At 36.5% G+C, this 19,570-nt stretch overlaps 1 protein-coding gene across 1 annotated transcript; it reads right to left on the bottom strand.

Moving 5' to 3' along the window:
* Positions 1-3,615: 3,615 nt before the first annotated feature.
* On the bottom strand, positions 3,616-17,327 carry LOC145774319 (transgelin-2-like). The gene is made up of 6 exons (XM_082585534.1): positions 17,255-17,327; positions 14,533-14,735; positions 13,867-13,971; positions 13,528-13,617; positions 12,728-12,910; positions 3,616-6,521 (listed from the first exon to the last, which is right to left on the bottom strand). Exons 2-6 carry the CDS (start codon positions 14,713-14,715, stop codon positions 6,441-6,443), a joined length of 642 nt encoding a protein of 213 aa, XP_082441660.1. The 5' UTR covers positions 14,716-14,735; positions 17,255-17,327; the 3' UTR covers positions 3,616-6,440.
* Positions 17,328-19,570: the final 2,243 nt, after the last annotated feature.

Genomic DNA, 19,570 nt, shown 5'->3' with positions numbered 1-19,570 from the left:
TTGACATGCTTGAATGGAGACATCTTCAGGTCCTTTCGGAGTAAAGTTGACATGGTCCCATACGACACTCTCGACTCTTTAGCCAGAACCTCGATGGATGAAATAGATTGTAACGCTAAATATTGATGACCCTGTATATAGAAATCCCTGTGATAGAAATTTACTGGGTTGTTTAATAAACAATACATTGTTATTGTACATTTTTAATTGTTTTGGCAGCCATCTTGGATTGCCATATTGAATTTATAGGCTATCAGATAATTTAACAATTCTGAGAATGGTCTCATTGACTTCACAAGGTATAAAAACCTAGATATAGACACCAAAACTACACGTTTTGGTCATATGATAACCTAGTTATGGTCAATTTACTGTTATTTTAATGGTTTGGCGGCCATCTTGGTTTGCCATATTGAATTTATAGGCTATCAGATAATTTAACAATTCTGAGAATGGTCTCATTGACTTCACAAGGTATAAAAACCTAGATATAGACACCAAAACTACACGTTTTGGTCATATGATAACCTAGTTATGGTCAATTTACTGTTATTTTAATGGTTTGGCGGCCATCTTGGTTTGCCATATTGAATTTATAGGCTATCAGATAATTCAACAATTCTGAGAATAGTCTCATTGACTTCACAGGGTATAAAAACTTAGATATAGACACCAAAACTACATGTTTTGGTCATATGATGACCTAGTTATGGTCAATTTACTATGTTATTTTAATGGTTTAGCGGCCATCTTGGATTGCCATATTGAATTTATAGGCTATCCGATAATTTAACAATTCTGAGAATGGTCTCATTGACTTCATAGGGTATAAAAACCTAGATATAGACACCAAAACTACACGTTTGGTCATATGATAACCTAGTTATGGTCAATTTACTGTTATTTTAATGGTTTGGCGGCCATCTTGGTTTGCCATATTGAATTTATAGGCTATCAGATAATTCAACAATTCTGAGAATAGTCTCATTGACTTCACAGGGTATAAAAGCCTAGATATAGACACCAAAACTACATGTTTTGGTCATATGATGACTGAGTTATGGTCAATTTACTGTTGTGTTCAATGGTTTGGCGGCCATCTTGGAAGCTATCTTGAAAATAACCACTTTCCGGAAGTTGGATTCCTTAACATTTTGAATATGTTAGTACTGACACTCAATACTAATCAAATCAGTTGAAAAACCATTGGTAACTTATTGTAACCAAAAAAGTAACACCAACAACAAACAAGCGACTACAATAAGAAAAAAACAAGCAAAAAATTAATACATGACGTCACAATGACGTCATTAATAACATAATTTTGTGTGATTTTTATCTCGTGCATTTTTTAGTGGCAGTCAGTCCAAATGTAAAAAAATAACGTATCTAATTGCATAAAAATGCCGTGAAAAGAGCTCAAAATTGACTTGGGGGGGTGATCACGTGACCCAAAAAGTTGCGGCACCCACTAAAATTGAAGTTAGATTCATCAACTACAAAAAAATGCAAAAAAACAACGTGTAACACGTTTAGCCTAAAGATGCTCATTTTTGCCCCTAAGGGCCTGCACTACTTGCTAAGTTAAGCGACTCAGCTATCGTGGCAAAAAAAGAAAAAAGTTTGCTGAGACCAGTTTTGTGGAAGCAAAGGATTTTTGCCAGAACTATACGAAATGTAATCAGTGAAGAGGTAAAAACTGTTGGAAGGTTTAGAAGGCTCAACCAGAAACGTAGGCCTATAGCCTACTCTCATTAAGATCTAGACTTACTACTGAACCCAGCTAATATGTGATCGCACTGAAGTATATGAGTCTTTTTCACTGAGGAAACGTTAATGGGGCGGATGTCGGTGCCATAGATAGTCATGAAGCATGCTGCTTCCCATTTGCGGCAGATTTAATCACCCGCAGGATCCTTTTTCAGCTTTAGTGGCTGACATAACACAGTCAACGGAAACGCTCGTATGAAGATGAACTTTGGAGAAGAAAGGTTGGCTTCAGTGTTCGTCGCCCACGAAAAATTCTTTTACGTAAAAGTATCAATTTAGAAAGGTAGTCTAAGGTTTTGTTTGTCTTTGTTACACATTCCCCAAACTTGTAAATCTTCTGATCGCTCAAGCTCGCTACCTAGCGGAAAATTTTATTGAACAATATTTATGGAACAAACCAATCATCAATTAATCACTAGTGAATACAATATTATGAGTGTCATCTTGGCTAAATGCAGGCAAGAGAACACTAGTTTTACTAACTAAGTCAATCGCGTTGCTTTGGATAAATTATAAAAGTGGTGGCGACAGAGAAAGACAACAATTATTGCTGTTCCGATCCGGGACTTTTTCCGAGCTCCGATAAAAGTTAAACGACCAACAAGTTCAAGTGTTTATTGACTTTTATTTTGCTACCAGGGCCTCTTAAGGCCGGTGAGGGTGTTCATACCAAAAGCACGTCTTTCAATTTGTTTTTAGCAAAACTTCATAGCTCTTTGCATTGCTTTGGAAGCAAAGATGGTATTGGTCCCAAAAGATAGTGGAACCAAAGTAGGATGCTTTCAATCCGAATTCACAACCTGTGTATAGACCTTGCCTAAAGCACAACGGAAGTGCCATGAATAAGCTAAGTTAAAGCACATTGAACCATAAACACTAAAAAAACGGGTTATGGTTGGCAGAAAGTTACTGCCTTGTCTACATATTAACTACGGTATTCTTTTGTAAGGAACGTGAAAAAAAAATATTCTTTGTTAAATTTAAAAAAAAGCCTGGTCTTCATCACAAAACATCAGGGTAGACCAGTACCATGTTAAAAAGTTTATTCCTTTAAGTAAGGAGACAAGGTTTCACAACATGAATGTATCTTACTAACAAAAAAGGGATCAATTCATACTTGATCGGCGTAAAACAGGTCAGCTTTTCGTACAAAGCTTCATCATTAAATCGCAAGCACTAAGTATTCACAGCAAAAAGTGGATTTGGCGATAGTGAAGTTGGCACTTAGCAGTGCAGCTAACAAATCATGCAATAACAGGTAACTCGAGAAAAACATGCTCAATAGCGCAGTCATGCGGTCATGCAAATAACGAATTTGAAAGACAATGAGACCAAAAAGATAACATCCAATTAAAAATTTTTAATTTTTCCTACTAGGCCTACATTGAAAAAGTTTGTGGCTCTAACACAGTGCTCTTCAACCTTTTAGTCAACACGGACCCCTCGTGTACTTTCGCGTTTGCACCGGAACCCCACTAACAAAAGCCAAATTAGAGTTAGCTTAATGAAACAAGTTAGAGTCTAACCTAACCCTTCCGTTTCCCATTTTGAACAAGCCCATGGTTTGAGAAACACCATCGCAAATCATTATGGATGGCGTCACAAAAAATAGGAGCCCTCCCAGTGGGTTTCAGGGGAGGCTCGAGATGGTGCTCACACAGCACTGATTGTCAGCCAAGACTTTTCCCTGTCAACTAATGGTAAAACATCTACCATCTCAGACAGCAAACCAATGTACAAAAAGGTTGCTTTGCTGTCTGGGATGCTCTTCTTTTGAAGTTTGGAGGAATTATATAAAGTTCTATCAAGCTTTATAACCCCAAGACCGACAAAATTGAAACGGTGCAAATGGCTAGATGTGTATATTTTTTTAAACAAACAAAATACAAAGTAAGGCAACAGTTATACTCAGAAGCTTGAAGTAAACGTAAAGATCAGCGGAAAAAGCAGAGTCGCATTTCATTGGTGAGTTATATGGCGGAACAAAACTACAAGCATTTCAACATCGACCCATGTCTGTGAAATGCGAGCTAATGCCCAAAACAAATGGGCCAATATACTGTGTATAATCAGGAACCCCTGCCTTTCTCATAATTTCTTTTATAGTCGAAATAATGCTGTTGTGTAAATGGAAATAGCGGCAGCACACCGAGCAATTGACATAAGCCGACAAGAAGGGTTTTAGTTGTTAAGACTACACACGACGAACTACAAATGTAAAGTGTCTGAAAAAAAATCGAGATCAAGGTTAACTGAAAAAAGATTTGGCTTTAATCTATGTTGAAAAACGACTGGAACACATCACAATAGAAAATTAATTGTCAGATAAGACAGCCAACAAATTGAAAATTATAAACTAACAAATCAAAGATAATTTCACATAAACGTAACGTTTACAAAACCTAAAAGAGCAAGAAATGTTACAAAATGTCCAACTGGTGAAAATTTGGATGAAAAGGTGACTACATCCTTTGGAGCATATTTACGCACATATCTCCGAACACACAGTACCGCAGCTTAAATTCAAAATATAATGAAAGCTTGGAATAAAGAGATTGGTAAAGACGTTGGCGCAAAATGGATAGTTTTGCATAAATGGGAATGGAGTTTAGTCGAGGCAGCGACAAGATTTTGGTGAAACATCGTGAAAAGTTACAAGTACAGTTGCGGTACGACGCATGAACCCAGACAGAAAATCTGTCATTTTACATTGAATAAAAATGACGGATTTTGCTTTTTGGGAAAGTGATCAAAATACACTTTGTGCGAGTCGATTGTGCACCATACTTTTCCGGTTCGCAACGTCTGGTGACATTGAAACGATGTTGAAGTGGCGTCTTTGCTGGATGGAAAAGCTATGATTCCGTCTTCGTGAGCTAATATACTTCAACGGCTATCAACACATCGTGCAAATTATGTAAACCAGGTGATAAAGCATTGATTTGTGTTGCGTTGTACGGAGAAGTTGAGGCTGTGTCAAAATAGATTGATTTGTATCAGAAGTGATGTTGATAAAACATGAAATAACGTTGTTTTCGTGCTGTCAGTGCTAACCAACGTCGTTTCGCGTTCATTTTTCAACAATCGTGGAGATTTTGCATGCTGTGACAACCCAATAAACCTTTGGAGCGTGCAACACAATCATGGAGCAGATGACAAGAACTTGACACTGTTTTGGCCAAGCCAGTCGGGCATGGCTGAAAGATTTGTCAGCAAAATTCGTGGCTTGTCGTTAATTCTACATGTTCAAGAACAAAACTTCCAAACTAGTATCATGGCTGCACGATTTGAATTGGAAACCACAGCCTTCTGCCATTTCAACATCGAATCTCGGATGAGATTTTTATCAAAAATGTTGGTGACACTACGAATAAAAAATGATAATGAGAATAAAGAAAAAGTTATTAGTCGTTTCATTTTACCACACAAACGTTTGTAACCATGCTTTGACACGTTTGTTATAACTAAAGTACAAGTTTTAAATTGGCGCTTTAAATAAACTATTAAGATCAATCCAGCTCAAGACAAAAACCATAACATTTTGACAAATTTTGAAAATTAAGTTTTTCAAGAAAAATCCGATAAAAATACATAATTGTACTGACAAAAAATAACAATAGAAAATACACAAGAAATATCTCAAAATGTGATCTTGATACGTGGAATGTTCACGATATAGCACCATTGAAAATGGATGTGAAAACATTTGCAACAGACCGTTTAACTGCAACGTTTAACTGCCTTGTAAAAAGGTTTACTACTCGCTCAACTCGCAATTTCTAAGTACCACCAATCAACTCTTCTCTAAAAGGGTTTAGCCGACGCCCGACAGTGCAACCGAAGTGGCAAAATTGTCGCGGCATTTCGGGTTAGAAGATTTAATCCTCTTGAATGTTTTTTCTGTTGCATAAAAAGTTGAAGAAAGAAAACTTTGTTTTCAAGCATTGGGCAACAACTGCCATTTTTGTTCATGTTATTGTCAAATTAAAACATTTCAGAGACGTTGGTAAACGTTAATCAAAAATACAAAAAAGCAAGAAACGTCATGTGAAATAACAGCCATAATATTCGGCGTATCGTCACCAATGCACAGTAGGTGGGGCAAAAGGTCTCGGCTGTTACTTGTCTAATGTCTACTCACGCAAAAAGCAAAACACAATTTGAAACAATGCGATGATGCATTTCCAAATGGTAACAGTTTTACAACTTCAAAGCTTGTGAAAGCTAAATTCTATTGGGTCTTGAACGGCTTTCATAAAGGAATCTCGTTCAGTATAAAATTAATCTTCATTCAGCAAGAAAAAAATACATTTTTACATCATTTTAACATGACTAGACGTTGAAACAATGTAAAAACGGCATTTTTGTTGACAAGGAAGTTACACGTACACGTCAAAACAAGCCTAAATTCTAACTCAAACACAAAAGCTGAGTTTTGGATTGGAAACTAATTTACAAAAAGTCGTCCCACAAGGTCAATGGACGTGCATTACAAAAAATCAATCTTCTGTTTCAGTCCGTGCAAAGAAGTTCTAGTTTTCAAACAATCTCGCGTTTGCAAGGCCGCATTGCGTTGTAGTATATCAGTGAGGTATATTTGTGGTTACGAAATAACATTATGATGAAAAGGTGTCCGCCAGCTTGAAGAGATCTCCCTGATTTCCATCTCCTCACTCAATTTTGGTGACCATCTGCCTCCCCAGACCGTAAGGAGTCATTCCTCTCTGCGAAGCCACCTGGTTAGTTCCCATCTGAAGAAACGAAACAAAATATTTTTTTTTTGTTACTTACACAAAACAAGACGTGCGCTTGATTTCCTATCACATAATCCTGTATCGTCACCCGGTTAAGGTAGAGGGTTGAAAAAAAAATTGCTTCTTCTCAGGTTGTAAAAAAAAGGCGACAGGAGTAAGAAATAGGGTGTGCCACTTTGTAACTTTTTTTTCATAACCAAGGTCTCAACCCATTTTGGGGTTCCTTTTAGGACCAAAACTATCCCAAAAATTTTTGGGGAAAAATATTCGAATTTAGTGGCGCCACAGAGCACTTCGGAGCAAATTTGGCCAAAATCGCTATATCTGACTGACCGGTAAAGATAGAGAGTTGATTTTAGACTCTATTAAAAGGTAATCATCATGTTTCTATATGCTTTAAAGGATCATTTTTCTCTAAAACAAACAGAAATTAAGTTATTGCCAAAAAACTGATTTTCGCTGAATTTTTGGGCATTTTTACTGTATTACATAGTATTGCCTTACACTTTGTATAGGTTTTAGCAGATTGTTTTATTGGTAGTTTGGTGTTATACAATACATGTTAATAAGTAAGTTTATTCTTATCAATGTATAGTAATTTCGTTCTCTTCTCAAGATCATATCGCCCTTGCTAAGCTAAGGCTTGTCAACGAATGGTACTATGTAAATAAAAAAATGTGCATGTTTTTTACTAAAGAGAAATAAAACAAAGTAACTTCGTTTTATTTCTCTATGATTCAACAAAGCAAACTCTCTACCAAAGCTTTTTTTACTAATTAAAACAAAACAAGAAAGGATAATACAGCACAGACGATAAAGAAATTTACAGCAGAATCATAATATCTTAAATTACAGTCTAGATGAAGTGGAAGCAAGATCAGTATTTAGCAAAATTTCTTTCTTTAGGTTCGGAACCAATCTTCTTACTTCTGGGACTGTTTAAAAAAGTGCAGATTTCTGCGCCTTGTTCTGGGTTAATTTGTTATATGTCTTTGCTAATAAAATTGCCCTTTCTGCAGCGTCATTGACTACATGCATATGCTCAAGTGAATGTTTAGCAGCTATATAGGAATCATATTTGCTCCTTGTTCCAGCATGTTTTTCAATGAAAGCACAATCTATCTTGCTCCTGTGTGGAATGAGCCAAGAATCTGGTCCAAACAAGTTAGACTGTTAGACTAGTAATTAGACTGTTTAGACTAGTAACGGTTAGACTTGAAAATCATATTGGTCAGAAATTGTTGCATGTATATTGTCGTCATCATATTTATGAGAAAGTGATGGGTGATATTGCTGAAACCGTTCTTGGTAAATCAAGCTCTCCTGAGACTGGCCTTTACAAAATTATGAAAGATGTATGGCTAAACATCAGAGTAAATGACTAGTTTCCATTTTTAACATTTAGCAGAAGCCTTGACTCATATGTAAAACATTTTGTTGAATTTGCAACAAATGCATTAAAAAACCTCCCACTAAAGGATAACTATCAAGAGGTTCTTGAGTATTCTTTGCTATTTCTTGCATCATATCCCCATGACATGATACTGTAGCCCCTATGATCAAAAGCATTGGTGCAGTGAGCCATGCACGATGGATGGCCAAATTACTGTGTGAGTTAAAGCTTGCTCTGTATTTTCTTCAGTTTGTTCAACTCAATAAAATTACCGAGGAAGAAGCAAACGAGCATAGATCTCTTTCCTTGTTTTTGATATTATTTCATGTTCCTGCATTGATAACCGCACCTGTTCCATTTGATGCTCCATATAACGATCTCCATCTGCTTAAAACTCTTCTTCAACTTAAAAAAAATAATGACCTTCCAGAATCTTTTTCAAAGTTTATTGCAGCAATGATAAACCGTCTTATGCAACATCTGTGGTATCTTAGTGAACCATTTGTATTTTTGGTATTGTTTTCTGCATTATCGTCTGTGCAAGAAAAGGAAAAATGTCGTAAAACATTGCTAAAATATGAACCAGCTTCAGAATCATCGTTGAAAAACTTGAAAAAATTAGTCACACATGCAGAAATAACAATGTCAACCAACATGAATAACTTGTTTGGACCAGATTCTTGGCTCATTCCACACAGGAGAAAGCTAGATTGTGCTTTCATTGAAAAACATGCTAGAACATGGAGCAAAGATGATTCCTATATAGCTGCAAAACATTCACTTGAGCATATGCATGTAGTCAATGACGCTGCAGAAAGAGCAATTTTATTAGCAAAGACATATAACAAATTAACCCAGAACAAGGCGCAGAAATCTGCACTTTTTCAAACAGTCCCAGAAGTAAGAAGATTGGTTCCGAACCTAAAGAAAGAAATTTTGCTAAATGCTGATCTTGCTTCCACTTCATCTGGACTGTAATTTAAGATATTGTGACTCTGCTGTAAATTTCTTTGTCGTCTGTGCTGTATTATTCTTCCTTGTTTTATTTTAATTAGTAAAAAAACATGCACATTTTTTTGTTATTTACATAGTACCATTCGTTAACAAGCCTTAGCTTAGCAAGGGCAATATGATCTTGAGAAGAGAACGAAATTACTATACATTGATAGGAATAAACTCACTTATTAACATGTATTGTATAACACCAAACTACCAATAAAACAATCTGCTAAAACCTATACAAAGTGTAAGGCAATACTATGCAATACAGTAAAAATGCCCAAAAATTCAGCGAAAATCAGTTTTTTGGCAATAACTTAATTTCTGTTTGTTTTGGAAAAAAATGTTCGTTTAAACTATTAAAGCATATAGAAACATGATGATTACCTTTCAATAGAGCCTAAAATCAAGTCTCTATCTTTACCGGTCAGTCAGATATAGCGATTTTGGCCAAATTTGCTCCAAAGTGCTCTGTGGCGCCACTAAATTCAAATATTTTCCCCAAAAAATTTTGGGATAGTTTTTGGTCCTAAAAGGAACCCCAAAATGGGTTGAGACCTAGGTTATGAAAAAAAAGTTACAAAGTGGCACACCCTAGTAAGAAACCATCACTTCATTCCAAAACTGAAAGCAATGATGATCCTGATTATTTTGTCACCGCACACGTTCGGTAGCCAAGTATGAGACCATCTTTGCTGATGTGTTTCTAGATTATTTATTCAAAGGTGAATAAGCACAGATGAGCTGACAGATCACGATGCTCGTAGAAAGTTCACTATTTAATTATAAACAATGATTGATATTTGTAAAAGAGCCAGACTAACGAAAACGGAAAAACATGTTCGGTTTGGAAAAAAGAAATCTTTTTTTGTCTGTGAGGTGGTAGCAGTCATGTTATTCCACCCAGGCGCTGCAGTCATGGTTTTATTATTAAGAGGATTTTCTTTTGAGGTCTGTAGATAGGGCAGTGATGGATGATGTGTTGTGCGATTTGGGGTCTAATCTACATACACTGGGTGGCGATTCACTAAGACCTCATTGAAACATGTTATTGTTAACACGTCCAGGCCAGTGCGAAAGCAGTTAAGCTTTACCCAGTCTTTTTGGGGTAGCATTGATCCTGGAGGAAATGTGTTTTGGGGGTAATATCAACTGTCCTGGTTTTTTAGTTTCTTTTTAATTATTACTACAATGTCTTTGAAGGCTAAAAGCGGAGTACAAAGGTCTGTAGCCCACCAGGAAGAAGTGTCGATGAGATTACAGGTCCGGAGACCCTGCCCCGAGAATCATCTGATTTAGAGAATGTATATCGTCCAGTACAGCTTACTGCGTTAGCTGGTACACTAAATTGTCTCTTCGCATGTTGGATGGGGCAATCTCTAACAGCGCAGGTAGAAAGTCAGTAGGAGTGGAGCGAAGACAATCAAGAATCATCCTGATGGTGTCATTGAAGGTAACATTGATGGCTGCCACACCAGACCGAAGCAGCATATTCGGCTGTGCAATGGTGTAAGTTAAATCTATAAAGATTCCACTCCAGTGATGCACAACAACTCAACTGGCATAATCCGACCCTCAGACATTAATCCAAATACAATCAACACAACACTAATGTAGGCCGTGCACTAACGTATTTTGCTCGCTTGGCTGTAAGAACAGTTTTATTTGTATTCCAACGGATAAAGGAAGATTGCCATCAAAGAATTGGTCTGAAAACTATTAGAAAAAGTGGCGATTGTGAAAGTCACGGTTGGTACCCACAAGAAAGCGTCCAATAACAACCGCATGATAAGCAAACTGAATTGTTGTGATATGAATACTACTGTCATTTTTGCACCACAAACGCGTAATACTGAGTAACGAAGTCAACATTACGATGCTGACGTCATGTTTGTTCGAAATGTTTCAATGAATATCAAATAAATAAGATAATGTTAGGTTTGAAAAACTAAGTATCAAGATTCAAGGCAAGTTGGAATAAAAAGACATTTTCTGTACGGGCAGCGGAGTGTGAACGGTGTTGATGTGTCTGTGCATAAACAACTGTCAATCCAACCCATGCTCAATACTTTTCAAAACAACAACACGCTTTTACCACACGAACGCTAAAATTTTGAAAGTGCCATTGACAAGAGAAGTAAATACCATTAAACGCAAAATCATGATAAGACGCCATTGCGTGGGCGCACTCAATGCTTTCTGCAACTTACGTAGACTTGTCTGTCATGTCACGATGACAATTTAGAAACTAGATAGGGGCGAATAAATATATTGGGAACACCGCTCTGTTTGTAAATTAAGATCAGTACGGGAACATAAAGCCAGTGAACTGACGATGCTACAAAAAAAACTTGAGGATTGTAAACGTACTTGTAACAAATCTTAGTCTTAATATGTCGAATAAAACCAGGCATGTAATTACGAAACTTCTTGCGTTTTTTTGGTGCCTACATTAGGTTACTTACAGGCTAGGCTGCCACAAGATGATGAAATAGACCTGGTTATCTTTTTCAGCAATTCGTGTTGGTAGCCTTGTCTGAAGTCACCAGAAGAACGCAAGAACTTTCATAAGTGTCGGCAAAAGACGAGAAACTTGAATTTCCTTTTACTTCCTCCGCAGAAGTTCAACTTACAACAATTTTGTAAACGAATATTGACAGTGTATTGATTTTATATTTGAAAAATGACTTGGAAACGTTACTTCAAGCAGCTTCAATGTGAACATGATACCAGGGTATTTGATAGCAGATTATACTCTAATTCAAAAGAAACCTGAATTGGAGCTGTCAATGGGATTTTTCATTGTATCGTGCCAGCAACACGAGAGTGTGACGTAACCAGGATTTGAGTGAAAAAGCAATTTTCGGCTTTTATGGGCACGAAAGCTTTTGGCCGTTATTCGTGTGTGATCAATTAAGTACTTTTGTTACAGCATTTTGGGCACGGATGTCGTCGTTGTGTGGGAAAATAGCAATTAATAACTTGCTTTAGGACAAGGCAATGGGCCATTGATGAATGGCGCAACCAATGATATCAATGTTTGCTGAAACAAAAAGTTTTGTTGAGAAATCACTTCATCACAGCTGATTGCAGTCGACTTTGTGAGACCACACACCCAGACATCAAATTGGACTTTTTACATTCATTTAACGTTTGTTGACGCTAAATCAACATAAAATGATTGATTTGGTGGCTGTGACAGATTTCAAATCCATGAGCGGCAGCGGAAGTTGTTGACTTGAACAAGTTCCTTATCGAAGAGTTACATTCAGTCTGAGGTATCAATCAAAACCGAAAAAGCAATTCACGTGCTTGCCAAGCAAACAAATGTAACACGCGTTTCCACTGAAGATGACAAGGAACAAAAGCAAATATTGACTAAAAAGAACGTAACTGAACCGGTCACGGAAAAACAGGTAAATTTTTTTCAAAACAAAATTCCTTACAGTGTGCGTGGATTCTATAAATGTTTCGTTTGTGCTGTGATGACATTGAAACATTAGTGGGATGAAAGGAATTTCATTGATGGTGCATGGGGTGACTGAACTCAAACTTTCAAAGGTTGGCTCATAAATCAGAGAAGCATTTGATGATTTCCACAGATATGTATAGGTTCAGGTCACATTCTTTAAAGATACAGTAATTTATTACAGTTTATAACATCATAAACCAAAAACGCATGATTAAAAAGTTGATGAAACATTGGCAAAAGAACACAAACCTAGTTCTTTCTTTGTCACCAGCAGACGACTGAGGATATGATCTAAAGCTGCTATGGCACACAATCGTCGTTCAAGAAAAAAAATGCTACCTGTAATCCAATGATATTCTTTCCTTCCTTCCCTAATCGGTCACTAAACTTTCGAACATTCTTGTCAGCAACTTTGACGCCAATCACAGGGCCTTCAAAACCATTCTTCTGAGCAACGGAGCCGAGTTTGTAGAGGGTAACCTGGACTTGTGCCAAATCCCGAGACTCGTACAAGTCAATGGTCTAGGGAAATAAGTTGATTTTGATATTCAATTAAATCCAAGGTTAACCAAGCAAGGCCGACTATCCAGACAGAAAATCAACCATTTTTTACATTAGTTCAACGTCTGACGTAACTGAACTAATGTAAAAAACAGTTGATTTGCTGTTTGTATCTATGAACGTAGAATTAATGTAAAAAACGGTTGATTTGCTGTCTGTGTACCAGCATGTATTTAACAGACTAACAACAAGGACAAGTAGAACCATTTGAACAATAACGCAATTCCAATACAGTACATGCAATAACACAACATAAGGCAAAAAATTGAAAATACTAAAAAAATGTTATTCAGACACTTCTCGCCCTATCAAGCAGTTCAGTTGAGGTTTCAACGCCATTGCTACACTAATACAAGGCATTCCAACAAAGACATTAGTCATATTACAAAACCCATGGAAAAGGGGTGCAATAATCCAGATAGCAAAAGTTGCCGTTTTATATTATTGTTGTCACAGCAATGAAAAAACAGGCAACTTTTCCGCAGTGTGAGTTTTTCTACTTGGTGGTGAGCTACATCAACTGTCCGTGTGAAACAAAAGTTTTAAAATCTGTCTAGAAATTACAACTACAGGGTTACCTGAAATAAATCAATTACTTTCACTCCATAACGTTCAGCTGCTGACAAAAATATGCCAATGTTATTCATCTCAATGCTTTTCTTCATTGCCTGAAAGCAAATGAAAATGAAAGTTACTTTAACTTTTCAAACAATAAACAGACTTGAATCTTTGTGTACAAAAAATTTACAACAATAAAAAGAATTCAGTGTAAAGTTTAAGATGCAAACTTAGTGCAAGTTTTTTATATCCTAAAAAAAATAAGGTTGGATGTATTTTTTACTTCCAAAAGTGTTAATGTGACTAAGACTATTATCAGCAAGACTAGTCATGCAAATTTGAGCCAGATTTTGCCTTACCTCCAGCTTGACTCTGTTCGTATTTTGAAACTTACAACTTCCTGGACAGAGCACGTTCATCATGTCGCACAAAATCTTCCCATTTGAAAGCCATGCTTGAAAAGCCTATCAATGTACATCATGATTGCTTAGGTATGTATATATTATATAGCAGATTGTAATTATAACTAACTGTAATAATTGTAACTGTAACTAATTGTAATAATAACAGAATTGTATCTTGGTAACTTCAAATATGTATGATCAATAAAAGATAGTGCCTCAGACAAGTTTTTAGCACAAAGTAGCTAAGTGGCTAAATACTTACAATTTCACTTGTAATCTTGTATTATACAGTGCTCAATCACTAAACACAGGAAAATGTGACAAATCGGGCCAGATACTAGAGGGGGGCCATGACACTGCAATGTTGATTTTACTTGAGAAAACATTTATCTGAACATGTAGACTGTGCATAGAACTGTTGCACCATAAATTCTAAAATGTGAGCAAAAACACTGGCTTATGTCATAAATACATGACTTACCCAATCAAGCATCAAGACAAAATGCAATAACAAAATGAAAACAAACTTATGCTGTTTCTACAACTCAAAGTTACAATATGTTGATTTAAAAATTGAAGTTACTCATATTCTATCTAAGCAACACAAGGTATATATATTACTTTTTTTCCTTGACACTCTGGCACTTCTATGTCGCAGTCTTCAAAGTCTTGCTTTCCTTCTCCGTACATAAGCACAGAAACAATCCATTCCACAATTTCATTTTCATCATCAAGAGAATATTTTTGTTCAGTTTTTTGTTCAATTTCACGATCCATCCCCATCGCTCTCACACGGTAAGACATTTTAAAACAGGATCAACTAACTTCTCAAAAAAAAAAATGATATACTAATACACTGTAACAAAGAATAAACAATAATTATGTAAATTAAATGAGGCTGCTCATTAGGCATTTACTTTAATAATATGATACGTTTTTCTGGTGTAAACTAAGCTACTGTACTTTATAAAACTCCCAATGAAATCCAAAAACTAAAATCAACTACTGCCTAAAAATAACATTCAGCCTAGTCTAGTTTTTGCATGCTCATTGCTCATAGATACGGTACTGTGAGAAACACCATACTGTAAAGTGTAAAAATTACTACCCTAAAAAGTTCTTTCAAAAATTTTGTGAACATGATGTATACTTTTTATGCTATAGTTTATTTATCCTATCATATGAATTTCCTAGCCTACAGCTACCGCAAAATGACTTCAGACCTTTTTACCAAAATTTACGCCAGGTTTGTAGCTATGCGTTTTACATCAGATCATACCACTAACAATAAGCATTGTGACTAACAATGCAAAGATTGTGAAAAATATGAAGAAGGTTATAATAATGCAATATGACAAATTATTAAGAAAGGTCGACAGTTTTTATTAAAAAATTTCATTGTATACAAAATGCTTGTTTTTCTTGAAAATTTAGAAAGGTCCGAAGTCATTTTGCGGTAGCTGTATGTGTCACGATGCCTTAATCATGTTAAAATTGAAAACCAGGTCAAAATCATTGCAGTATTCAAGTTTTACAGGATGCTTTATTATGTGGTAGCCAATTCAAACTTAACTCATGCAAGTGTCTTAGGGTAAAGCTACGGTTCCTTAAATTGCTTGAGCATAACTCAAACATATATTTTTGTGAAACCTAAGTTCACGCATGCATAATTTAAATAAACATAAGAATAAACCAATAAAAGATAAAAAATGGCAAAAGCAAAAAATATATAAATTAGTAGGCTAGCAGTGTTTGTGCAGCTACTAAACTTACTCATTAGCCTAAGAGTGAAAATTACGTGAACACATCCACACAATCAGTTATTTCCTTGAGCTAGGCTAGGAGATAAGATAACTGTACTTTGTAAGTCACTAGTAACACAGCATTTGAATGACTGAAGCAAAACCAACAGTCGTGTGGTAAAGGTTGCATGCAATTTTGTTGAGCAAAAGTGATGACATCCCCTTTTGGCAGTGGAAAATTCACAACTTCCAAAACAGTTGAGAAACTTCAGCAATAGAATTATACTACTCACAATTAAAAAGTGCATTGAAACCAATTACGGTACCATTTAGAAAAGGTAGAATGAAATAATACCGTGCAAACATAAAAAACAATTACAAATGCAGCTCTAAACACAATCATCGAATGAACTGCTTCGAATTTGGTTCAAGTTTGCAAGGAAAGCACATTCTTGTTGTTTCAAAGGTCTGAGGTCCTATAAAACCCACTAGCTATATAATTATAGCAATCATAGCTAGGCTACCATATCAAACGGATGCAACCTAATTCGTACTATGAACAATTTGTACCGTCAGTTCGAACCTTAGAAAAAATTTAAAAAGCCGAAGTCGCCGATCGCGGTTTCGGCAAACATTTTAAAAGGGTTAGGTATCAGTATCCGCAAACAAACAAACTGAAAATATCGAGAGAAAAAATAGAACATTGGTGATCGCAGCTTCTGTTTTTCCGCAGTTTCCGCTAACAATTTAAAATTTCCGGTAATGATGGTAAAAGTTTGCCGAAGTCGCTGATCGCAGTTTCCACAAACAATTTAAAAGAGTTAAGGTTGATCGGAGTTTCTGCAAACATTTTAAAAGGGATAGGGTTAGGGTTTTACCGCAAACAAACAAACTGAAAAGATTGAGAGAAAAAATAGAACAATGCCGAAGACGTTGATCGCAGTTTTCGCAAACATTTTTAAATTTCCGGTAATGATCCTAAGAGTTTGCCAAAGTCGCTGATCGCAGTTTCCGCAAAACATTTTAAAAGGGTTAGGGGTTAGGGTTGATCGGAGTTTCCGCAAACATTTTAAAAGGGTTAGGGCTTAGGGTTGATCGGAGTTTCCGCAAACATTTTAAAATTTCTGGTAATGATCCTAAGAGTTTTTGTTTGTTTGCCGAAAATTTCAAAATGTTTGCGGAAACTGCGATCAGCAACTTCGGCTTTTTTAATTTTTTCTCCCGATCTTTTCAAGGTACGAACTGACGGTACGAATTGTTCATAGTATGAATTAGGTTGCATCCATGTCAAACAACATAAAGCTGTGCAATGTTCATGTCATTTAAGTGCTGTGGGCAGTTAGAAATGGTAGAGTAGCAGCTGCTTAGCTGCAACACCTCAATCTATTACACGCAAATTGAAATTGTGTATCATACAAAATACACTTTAGGAGTAGGCTAACGACCTAATGTTTCAACAGCATCATAAACTTGGCCTTAGACATTAGCCTACAAAATGCATGCAGTTGCCCAATTTTTAAGATATTAGCTCATCTCTTTTTTTTTCAAGTTATGCTAGAATGTCCCAAGCCCAATTGGCCTCAAATACACGATTAGCTCACCTGTTCAATATTCACAATTGAAGGCTCAGTCAAGTTGAAGGTGAGCCTATGTATGCCCTTCGACTCGAGGCGAAGTCAGCAGAGCAAAGAGCAAAGACACAGCCGTTAAGTGTTGCCAAATGCCGCCCGATAAGTTTTCCCATGGTGGCGCGCAAATTTTCCAAACACAACCTCATAGATTGTCCTTTTCAACAACGTTATCGAACAAGTTCTCGATTATTCCGAGATGACGGGATCTCTATAGATAAAAAGAGTGTTTACCTGTATTTTTTATATCTATTTCAACGTGTCTGTAGCGCCTTCTACGCTGTACGGGCGGATGCTCCAGACAATTCGACATGTCTTCTAAAATTATAAAAAACATTAATCCACTCTTACACCATGTCATGTCCTCTGATTGCTATTGTTATTATTACAATTCCACATTTTTCAATCACTGCAACAGTATTTTGTATGTTGTTTGACGTAGTCTGCATGGTGCTGGTTTTGTCTGATATTTTGTGTGATGGCTGTTAAGAATTTGAACTTCATGGACTTTGTGTCTGACGCAAATAAATAATAAAAATTAGGCTATAAATAATAGAAAAGTCCTTCCCTTCTTAGCAGCTAGTTCTGTTGCCCTTCCTTTGCTTAATTACTTTCCACTATTCAGTTCACATGCACTGCAGAGCAGTGGCTCCGAGAGGGGGGGGAAGTCGGGCCAGTTTCCCCCCTAGCAAAACATTGTAAAGGAAAGACGAGTAGTTATTAGTTTTTGCACTTTTGAGGGGGGCCCATTTTTAGTACTAAAGTAAAAATGTACCAACTAAACTAAACAATCAACAAATTCTTAAATGAAGTGCGTAGATCCAAGCATTTCTCAATCATTGTAAATGTCACTCTCGATGCTTCTCATCAAGAACAAATCATTTTCGTGTTAAAGTAGGCGATGTTGAACAGCTTCAAGACTAAAATCTGAAGCTGAAATGATTTATGTATCACTGAACGGTTTCGATTGTATTGATAGTGTCAACTTGAAAACTGGTGCTGTTTTAGCTAAGCGGGAACTATTCTTGCTTGACAACTGAACCTTAACTTCAAAATCTGCGTTGGCCAGGCATAGGATATTATATCCAACATAAGTTATCTGGGAAAGTTAAAGGTATCAGTCCAAGCACGATTAAAGAAAGTAAATCCTGTATATTTTTTGTTTATGGATCATCACCATCATCATCAGTCCTCATCTCCGCCTGCAGCAGATTGCGCATCAACATGAGTTATTTGCTTCCAAGAGTGGCGATTTTGAGCCAGCTCGCCCAGTGTCGCCAAGTTGAGTCCGGTCCATAATTGGACGTTGTTGAATTAAATCAGGGATGTCCAAAGTCCGGCCCCCGGGCCACCTCCGGCCCACGAGACGTTTTTGTATGGCCAGCGCCTGTTGTTGTACAATGTGTTATTTTTGGCCTGCAGACACACAAAAATCATATAAATTCAACTTGCAGTTTTCAGAAAAATTATTGTAGCTGTTGGCTCGCGAACACTTATTATCAAATCTGGCTCGCGTGGGAAAAAGTTTGGACACTCCTGAATTAAATGCTTAGTTGAACTATTTTCGTTGCCTGTAGGCCTATGGTGTGTTTACAAAGCTTTCTAGACAAAATACAGTAGTTAGCCTCAATGGCATTTTTGCTGCAAGTGTAATCCAGTGATTATTATGATTTTTACATTGAACGAAGTTCTTTTCATGCTGAGGAAAGTAGGCTAATTTCAGCTTAACACGAACATGCAACGCAATATTTGCTAAAAAATATTATGGGGCCCATTTTTCGTATTGTTTCCCGACCAGTGCTGACTTCTCTCGGAGGCTCTGACTATGACCTCACACATAGTGCATTGTGATGCGCATATTTTTGACAGGATATATAGTTTGGCCATAGATGACTTGGCGTTGTCTTGCAAGTCGGAGTTTTCCAAGCAAAAACCTCAAAAGTTGTGCAACAAAATAAAAATATGAAAATAAAACACAAAAGTAAAAAATATATTAAAAATGAAATTTTTATCTCTACATTAGTGGGGGGGGGGGGTAATTTTGCATTAGTTACCCCCCCCACTCCTATTGGTGGGGGGTAATCACCCCCGCGGCCCCCCTCTAACGGAGCCCATGCGTAGAGGGATGTTGATTCGTATGAACTTTGTAAACATATTTTTGTTTATTTCAATCCTATTCTTAGTTTCAAGATGTTTGTTTTGAAAATAAAAAGTTGCGTGAGCATAATTTTGTTTGGTAATATTAAAGCGTGATACACATCTTTTAAAGTGTCTGTATTGACATAATTT

This window comes from Aplidium turbinatum, chromosome 7 (genome assembly GCF_918807975.1).
Source record: "Aplidium turbinatum chromosome 7, kaAplTurb1.1, whole genome shotgun sequence".
Lineage (NCBI taxonomy): Eukaryota > Metazoa > Chordata > Ascidiacea > Aplousobranchia > Polyclinidae > Aplidium > Aplidium turbinatum.
Note: the sequence above shows the minus strand (reverse complement) of the source record. Positions and strands in the feature narration are given on the sequence as shown.

Bases quoted from the DNA above. Each gene is read 5' to 3' on its own strand.
- LOC145774319 (XM_082585534.1), bottom strand. From the start codon at position 14,715: ATGTCTTACCGTGTGAGAGCGATGGGGATGGATCGTGAAATTGAACAA. The intron at 13,972-14,532 runs GTAATATATATA...GTACATTGATAG, and splicing joins CAGAGTGTCAAGGAAAAAAA to GCTTTTCAAGCATGGCTTTC. The intron at 12,911-13,527 runs GTAACCCTGTAG...TTATTTCCCTAG, and splicing joins AAGTAATTGATTTATTTCAG to ACCATTGACTTGTACGAGTC.